Here is an 8936-nt window from a genome sequence, read left to right as displayed (position 1 = left end):
AGGGGGTGCATGCCTGTCCCTATTAAATGTGGTTTCTTTCCCAACTCCCAGCAGAAGATACCCAGCAGGGTGCACTTACTCTCATTAACTAATGAAAACCTTACTGACACGAGCTTACGCAGAAGCAAAGCTCTGCAAAGAGCCTCCTCAGACTCATCATAAACATCCTCCTGCTGATGACAGGGATCAGGACATTCACAAACCCGTTATTCATCATTCTCTTCTGCTTACGGCCAGAGAACATTTGCGAACAGAGGAGCGGAGCAGCAGGGCCTTCCACGGGCGCCTCTGCACTATGAACAGATCATCCCGACACGCAGTACCAGCTGAGCACACCAGCACCCGCGGGCTGTGCCCACCAACGTGGGGGGACCTCAGGAGGAGGAGCACGAGCAGAGCCACACGTACCAGGAGAGGAGATCTCATTGCAAATGGCTGTACAGAAAAAGCATTGGTGCAACAGTTCTGCGGGGCTTTTCCCCAACTCCTCCCTCGACAAAACCCCTATAGCACAACTGAAGAGCATCTGTCACACTGAAAGTTTGCTCCTGCTGAGAGCCCGGAGGAGCCCGGCTGCGCCCGTGGGCTGTGCCTGCAGGTGATGCTCAGCTCCGGATGGGTCCCAGAAGCAGAAGAGCCCACGCAGCAGTTGGGAGCTGTGCACGTGGCAGCTGAGAGCTGAGCTCAGCTCCCTTCGCCTCTAAAGACATGACACGTGCTGCTCGGTGCTACGTGGGGGCACAGAGCGCAGCACATCTGTCCCTGCCCCACTCCGTGTCACACAGGGAGCTCTGCAGCAGTGGGAGCGAAGCAGTGGCCGTGCCACACGAGCACAGCGTGCTGGATGGGGCCGGCTGGGGGGGCTGTCCAACACCGCAGAGCACTGGGAGCCATCAGGATCAACCTCTGATGGGTCCCACTGGGAACGAGGCGCCCACGTTCCCTGCATCGCTCCATCCCCGGGCAGTGCGGTGCCACCACAGCCATGGGACGTCACCGCAGCCACCCGCTCGGGCAGCCATAATGACCACGGTCACATCGCACAGGGCCGCGCTGCTTCGCTCCTGGGGCGGCCGTGTGCTGCGTGGGGAGCAGCTCGGGCAGACAGCACGGAGGTGAAGGAGCTGAGAAACCGTCTGCGTGGGCACCTGGTGTGAGCAGAGCAGGGGAGGGGCACAGGGAGGGGATCGTCCGTGGGGTCTGAGGTCCGAGAGGCGTCAGGCACTTGAGGAGCGGCGCGGCCGTGTCCGAGCAGTTTGGGATGGGAGTGCCGAGCGCGCACTGCCGGGTGGGCTCACGTCAGGAAAGCAGCGGCCATCGCCTTCCAGAGCCCATCCCCCCCCCGTGCAGCCCTGCACGGTGACTGCCAGGTGCCTTCCAGCTCCCAGGGGTTCCCTTTCATTGAGGTGCAGTTCATCTCCACCCCTCAGCTGCACCACTGCAGTGTTCAACGCATCCACCTCGCAGCACCGTAACGCAAACGAGTCCAAAAGGAGTCCGGTAAAGGGACCCGCACTGTGGGGTCAGCCTGCGCCTCACCTTGTTTTGGTTTGCAGAAATACAACAACTGGTGGCACATCTCCCACCCTCCCGCAGCCCCGGGGCCACCAAGAGTCACTGCAGAGAACAAAGGAGTGACCGCCACCAGCGCTGCACACAGCACATCCCAGCACACCCAGCAGCCCCAGCCCGCAGTTCAGACAGAGCTACCACAGGAAAAAGAGAAATCCAAGGATCCCCAGCTGGGAGGAGCGGGCTGCTGCCCCCCCGGCGGCGGCGGCTCTTTGGAGGGGGTTCCCCAAGGCACTGCAGTGCAGTAGTGCAGAAACGATTGGCAGAGGCGGCTGGGACGGAGGCGATGCGCCCGGGGTCACTCCGCGTGGAAGTAGATGGGTTTCACTTTTCCAGACAGGATCTTGGGAACCTGCACAGAGATGATCTCGGCCATCATTTCCGGGTAGTCCACGCTCACCATGTGGGCCTTAATTAAAAGATCAAATGTAAACTGATGCAGATCCTTGGCAATCTAGGAAAGAAAGAAAGTTTGTTAGGGAGGAGTTCCCCACCTGGTGATTTCTGTGGGAAGGTGCTGAGCAGGGTCAGCAGAGCAGCACCGTGGGGCTACCGAGGGAAGCACCCCACGGGCAGCCTGACTTGGGCATGCTGCCCCACCATCCCTGCAAAGGTGTGGTTATAGGCAAAGCACAAAGCACATCACAACCCACGAGGGCATAATCTGCTCTACTTCATGAGCTCGCAAGGTGCACCTGTAATGAGCGTACCCAAATTAAGTCTATTGCACCGTGCTCTTTCCCCACAGAAGGAGCCCTGGCTCACACAGGCAGATGCTTCTGATTCCAGCTCAGCTGTTCTGGGACAGGGACAAGACAGCAGGCAATCCCCCACCTCTTGCACACCCATCTTTATTTTTAAGGACAGGAGCACCTGGATACAGCCAGGGCGGTGTGCAGGATGGCTCCTGGACGTGAGCAGCACACAGCTGCCAATAAAAGAAACGGAAGAAGCAGCTGCAGGAGCACGAACACAGAGTCCGTGTCTGCAAGGGTGGTAACGCCATTTCCCAATGCTCTTGCAGGGATGATACTTCCCTGCTACACTCCCAAATTCCTGTGCTCCAATTAAAGCTGCTGACTGTGAGCTGAGCCCAGGCAGACACCGTGCTGCTTTCTTACAGGATGCACGGAGTCCAGGACCTTGGTGAGCTGGTAGAACCGCCGAGAGCAGGAGGTGGGGTTCTTCCTCTTGCAGGCAATGATCCGGTCGAGTTCCTTAATGTAGTTCATGCGAAGTTCATCAAAGAGCTTCTGGTTCTTCAGGCCATCCACTGGAACTGGTGGAACAAGCAGAGGAAACAGTGAGAGTTGCCCCAAACATGCAAAGAAGAAGAGAGCCACGGGAAAACTGAAGCAGTCAGCACGGAGCGTGGGGAGCCCTGCCTGGTGCTCCCTGCAGCCCGGGTCGGCCCAGGGGAGGGTGTGAGCACTCACTAATACTGAAGAAGAGCAGAGCCTTCATGCAGAGAAACTCCTGGGGCGTGATCTGAAGCCACCCAAACTCCTGGGACAGCTGCCGCATCCTGATGCACTGGCTGTACATCCTGGACTTGTGCATCCGGTACCTGGGAGGAGAAGGGGCACAGTGGTGGGGGGTGCCCGGGGACAGCAGCACGTCCCTGGCACCCCAACCCAGCTCTGCCTTGAGGACGCTCACAGCAATAGGCCTGGCCAGGAGAGGAGGGAAAACACGCCTGTGTAGCCCTGCGTGTCTGGGGATGGATGGCTTCGTGGCTTTGCTGGGTTTGTGAGACCCTCCTGGAGGAGGCTGTGACAATTCATTGCGATCAGTCACGCAGAAGGGGCACAGAGCTGAGCTCAGCCCCCACGCAGAAGGTGAGTTCTCACTCACTGCTGCTCTTCGTTACTGTTTGTACACTTTTCTGCCTTAGTTTCAATAAAACGTGCTCATGGCCAGGAGCTGGAGGAGCTCACAGCATGCATCTGCCTCTGCTTCTGCCTTCTGTAACCGACAGAGCCCCCACCCCCAGGAGCCAAGCAGCACTGCAGCCCCTCGCACCCACACCATGGGCTGGCAGTCCTGACAGAGCAGTGAGGAAAGAAGGCACATGGAGACACTGCAGCTCTCCTCGTCACTCTGCGGCCCTCTTGGCTCGGGGCAGCTCTCAGAGCCTAACCTCCCAGCTGCACCTCCCAGAACGGGGCAGGACAGCAGTCCTCCTGCCTCGCTCTCATTTCTCACCCAGTCTGACCCAGGCAAGGCAAACTTTGACTGCTGATATTTCACACTTACTCATTGAAGACCAAATCTGGAGCAAAGTAAAGCATCCTGGAGTTGACGTTAGTGAAAGACCTCCAACCCATGGCAAAAATCATGAGGCCCATCCAAGAGTACTGGATTATTGACATCTGGTCATCCACATGCAAATTGCGAAATCCTGTTCAACAGAGAAGAAAACCCCAGCAGAGGGATGTTACACAGCAGCACTGGTCCAGCAGCTCCTGCTACTGCCCCCACGCAGCGGTGGTCAGGGGCAGCACAAAGCCCTCAGTGCTTCTTGGGTGAACTTCTGGCACACACAGAAGTCAACATTTTCTCATTTTGAGAAAATCACAGATTATTTCCATCAAACATTAAAACAATTCCAACGCCATCCGTGTGTAATTACAATCCACAGTGCATAATTACATTCCGCTGAAGTGAGCATCTCTTGCTCAGAAAGCGATCGACTGCAGATGAGCACGAGCAGAGCTCGCTGCTGCCCCTGCTCCCCTCGCAGCTTTACACCGCAGCCCCTCTGCCCCAGCACTGCTGTGTCCCGAGGGGTCCTGCAGGGAGGGCAGCCGCTCCCAGCAGCTGCGAGCAGTGCACTGCAGAGCACGGGCAGACATGAGCAGCCCAAGCAGCACAGACCGCTCACGTTCACCTCCAGGACATATCTACGTTGGAACTTGGTATTTAATTGTTACACGACCCAAAAATGCCTCTTGACTTATCCAGCGTATCTGCTCAGAGGGGAACTCACTGCCCACCGATGCGTTTCCATACACAGTGGCAGTTTGCTGGAACACTCTCCTGCTCCATCTGCACTTCTGTCCCCTCCACTGCCTGCCCCCCCCGGGGGGGCTGGAAAGAGCTGGAAGGAGCAGCGCTGCGGCCACGAGGAACGACATCTCATCCATCCTCTGTGCTCTCATCTTCTGCCAAAACCAACAAGCTTTGCTTTCCTCCCTTTCTGAATTGCTCTTTGAGGGAAAAACATCATCTTCTCTGAGGGAGTTAATAGAGCAGGGGGGAGCAGCCCGGGCATCGCACGGTGTGGGGCCAACACTGCTGCAAAAGGAGAACACAAACCCACCGCCACAACGCATGGCTGTGGCACAGCCGAGGACACGTTGGCACCTGCAGACAGCTGCATCACCTTCGTGGGTGACTTCAGAGAGGAAAGCGTAATCTCTTCTCTGGTGAATAACCATAAAGGGGCAAAGTTTGGAAATACATTCTTATCTACTTTTTTGATACACAGTCCTGTGTCAGAATCACATCTCCTGTAGAGATCAGCACTTGGGCCCCCCATGTGTGATCCTAAAGCAGCATTTCTATACAAATAAATGCTCATTCGTTACCCAGAGGGTGGAAAAGGACACACGGCCCATGGCATCCTCACAGGCACTGTGAGATACGGGGCGAGGAGCAGGTCTGAAACACAGAGGGAGGGCTGTGTCATAACGCCCAACTGGAGCGACAGGAACATGGAAATGTGCAGTGTCTGCAGCACGAAGGAGCAGCAGCAGCAGCTTGGTCCGGGCCAGGAGCACCTCCAGCTCCGCACAGAGCGGCTCCTCCTTCACAGAGTGCTCTCCCAGCGCCTTCAGCAACAAACAAAGGTTTTCATTTGCAGCAGCAAAAGTGATTTTTAAAGCAGTGCGACCGAGTGCAGATCCAAATTAACAGTAACATCTCAACAAACTCTGTATCCATACAGTGAAGGGAGAACGCGGATTTATAACCAGGGCTTTGAATTCTGTGCTCCCGTGGCTTTCATGGCGAGCTGTGGTTAGTTACTATTGATGGGGAAAGCAGTTTGGTTCCACCTGACATGGCAGCGTGGCTCAGAAGCACTCCTGCTCACAGCAACCTTGTCTCCAACACTCCAGGACATTACTAAAACTTCACTGAAAGCACTGCAGCGACACCTCGGACCTATTAACCACCCCAGGTATCCGGGTTCAGCGTGAGATGTGAGGTTAATCCTCACCCATTAACCTCCCAATGCTGTGACACCAGGCTGATGCTGCCCAGCAGGAGCACAGCTCTCACCGTGCTCACAGCTCTGCAGGGCACAGGGCTGCTCGGGGTGGGCAGCCAGAGCTGCTCATCAGCACCGTGCCTGGCGGGCAGCAGGGGCAGAGCCAGCGTGGTCCCCCAGCCCCTCTCTGCCAGCCATGCTCATTACAGGCTTGCAGCCTCCCAGCAGACCCAGTGCAGATCCTTCTGTTTCACTAAACACACCAGCATCCTGCTGGTTTAAATTGGCTGTGTTCTGTTTCCATTACTCCTCCATCTGCACTGCTTCCAGGCATCACCATCCCCTCAGCCCACCCGGGGTCAGGCTGCCCCAGCAGCCCGCACTGCCCGGGGCTGACAGCACTTCTGCTGCATCAGACAACCAACAGCTCCAGGATCTCCTGCAGCCACATCATCCCGGGCTACCCTGCTGGGGAGCTCTGCTGGCTGCCTGCACAGACACCCACGACCACCAGCTGCCACCAGAGCCACCACCACGGCCACCAACCAGCAGAGCCACGGGGTGCCCGCAGTGCCTGGATGAGCTCCCTGCAGAACAGCTGGAGCACAGCGGGAGTGAAGGAGCTGCACAGCCATAGCCTGCAGCACAGAACAGCAACAATGCCATAATTGTTTACTCCTTCCCTGGAAAATTTCAAGGGAGTGACCAAGTGGTAAATTTGTTATTCCTGCTGAGCTCTGGAGTTGGCATGTGTCACAGAACTGCCAGGAGAAAGCTGCAGACACCGGATCAGCAGTGCCCGTGCTCGGGGGCAGTGAGCTGCTGGGGATGCCATGGTCCTGCCTGCAGTGAGCTGCCGGGGCTCCGTGCACCGTGGCACCCAGGGGCAGCCCCACCGCTGGCAGCAGCTTCTGGAGGACAGCTGGGGTGGGCAGCGAGAGCGTCCCCACGCACAGCACGGCTGCTCTGATGGACCCACAGCACCTGCGCAGGGGACCACACGAGGACTTCCCAGCACCCACAGCACATCCCGTGCAGATGTTTATCTTCTGCTCAGAGAAGAATTCTGCAGGATTGGTTCAAAGAGCTCCAGAAATGGAGCAAAACCACTACAGTGAGAACAAACCCTGAGACTCCAATTAACAGCATCCCTTCACGTGCACTGGGAAGACGGTGTGTGCCCAGGTGATGCCACGTGCCAGGGCACTGCCAGCACAGACAGAGCCCAAGAGCCTTTGCTCTCTCACACCTTAGCCACCGTTCCCATGGATCAGCCACTGAAAGGAGACAAACCTGGCATTGCTGCTGCGTGGTTTATGGGGAAGTTATAGGGACAGATACCTCATGGAAACGCTCCCCAGGGAACGTGGCTGTGCAATACAGGTTGCAGACCACCCCCTCTGAGCCCCCCAGCAGTAACAGCATGCTTTTAGGATGGTGGCAGGGCTGGAATCTGATCCCTCCACCCTTACCTGGCAAGGCCTTTGCCCACTTGACGACATAGACCAGCTGCCTCTCCCCGAGCTCGTTGAGGCTGCTCAGCAGGTTGGAGAAGGAGTCTGGCTGGCTGTTGTCATGGCCAGCACACACCACTGCAGGCTCGATGGCTTCCAGCACGTTGAGGAAGATGGGCTGGCACTCAAAGCCATCGACATGTGTCATCACCATCTTAGGGGCCTGCTCCTCCGTGGGGCTGGACGAGCTGGCTGCCTCGGCTTCATCTTGTGTCTTCAGGCTGCCCAGCTTCTTCAGCTTGCGGGCTGCGGAAAGGACATATTTTAGCAGGACTTTGGGGCTTCTTGGCTTCCAGGTCCATTGGTTTTGTTGGTTTTGCAGACAACAAAAGTGAGAGCAATGAGCTGCAGCACTGCATATAGTGCGGGCAGCCTGGGGAGAGCAGAGCATCACAGGCACCATGGATGGACTAAGGGGAGTACACACTGCACAAAGAAAACCACCCATTCATTAATCTTACATGGAAAAACCAGGCACCACTTACATCCTCAGCCACGACTACTCTCACATTAACTCCTGGTTAGAAACAGAGAGGAAGAACTGGGAAAGGAGAAGGGTTAGGGCTTCTAGCTTCAAGTGGGGGCTCCATCACTCAGCACTGAAAGGGGTTACACGCAGTGAGGCCAGGGGGTCAGGACTGGGGGCAGCAGATGGATGTGCCCGTGACCACGAGCCCCGGCTGCAGTGCACCAGGCTCTGAACTGCGTGTGCTGGTCTGCGGCAGGATGTCCTGGGAGCTCCACACCTCAGTGTTCTTGGGGCAGCAGCAGTTCCCTAAGGTGGTGTCTGCAGGACAGCACTCAGCACAACTCGGGTTGGCAGGCGGCCGCAGAAACGAACCGCTTTCATACCTCACTGACTACAAAGAGCTCTAATTAATTAGAGGGAGAAAAAGCCGATCGCTTAATTCAAGCAGAGAATATAACATCAAACCGATTGTCCTCGGGGTTTTGGCTCCCACATTACATGATACTTATCTCAGTTTCCTTTCAGCTGTAATTAGAAAAATAAGCAGTGGAACATAAAAACGTCAAGTTAGGAGCAGCTCTGTAAATCAGCTCAGAGCGCCCATCTGTAAGGAACGTACCCTGGATGATCTGCTGTGATGAACACAGGCTGCTCTGCAGAAAAAGGAGAGGAAAACTAATAAAAATAAAAGGGAGCAATGGGAAAGCAAGGCCACAATGCGGCGTGACGCACTTCAGCGCTTGTTTGCACGGGTCACAGGCGAGGCAGAGCAGCAGCCTCTCCCCTCTCCCTTCCCATCTCTGCAGCCCCGTGCTCTGCGTGGAGCAGCCGTCCTGCAGAGGGGAGCACAGGAAAGCAGAGGCACAGTGCCCTCTGCTCCCAAACCACTGCTGGAGCCATCCGACTGCTGAAAACAGAGCCAACCAAGCCCTGCCTTCCACAGGTGAACACAAAGTGCCCATAAGGGCCTGGGAATCTATAAAGCCAAACCTGCGCTGTATAGAACACGCGTATCCGTGTCTAAATACTGCAACCTTCTCTCGTTTTTCCCTTAAATATTTTAAATAGAATTGCAGTGAGAAAAGAGCGCACAGAGAACCGTGCTGGCCCAGAACGGCAGTCACGCACCAGAAGAGTGGGGCAGACGGCGGTGGTCGGGTAATAACAG

General features: G+C 56.4%; 1 protein-coding gene across 1 annotated transcript in view; it reads right to left on the bottom strand.

The window, feature by feature from the left end:
• Positions 1 to 1869: 1869 nt before the first annotated feature.
• AR (androgen receptor) overlaps positions 1870 to 8936 on the bottom strand; it is a 39660-nt gene continuing 32593 nt past the window's right edge. The window contains exons 4-8 of the mRNA XM_065729193.1: positions 7258 to 7545; positions 3829 to 3973; positions 3009 to 3139; positions 2694 to 2851; positions 1870 to 2026 (exon numbers count right to left, since the gene is read on the bottom strand). Coding sequence (XP_065585265.1) covers positions 1871 to 2026; positions 2694 to 2851; positions 3009 to 3139; positions 3829 to 3973; positions 7258 to 7545 — 878 coding nt within the window. The 3' untranslated portion in view covers position 1870. The remainder of the gene's footprint in view (positions 2027 to 2693; positions 2852 to 3008; positions 3140 to 3828; positions 3974 to 7257; positions 7546 to 8936) is intronic.

This window comes from Cyrtonyx montezumae, unplaced genomic scaffold (genome assembly GCF_038088225.1).
Source record: "Cyrtonyx montezumae isolate F1298 unplaced genomic scaffold, pur_monq_1.0 scaffold_11, whole genome shotgun sequence".
Classification (NCBI taxonomy): Eukaryota; Metazoa; Chordata; class Aves; order Galliformes; family Odontophoridae; genus Cyrtonyx; species Cyrtonyx montezumae.
The sequence above is the reverse complement of the archived record's forward strand: the minus strand, read 5'-3'. Positions and strand labels throughout refer to the sequence as shown.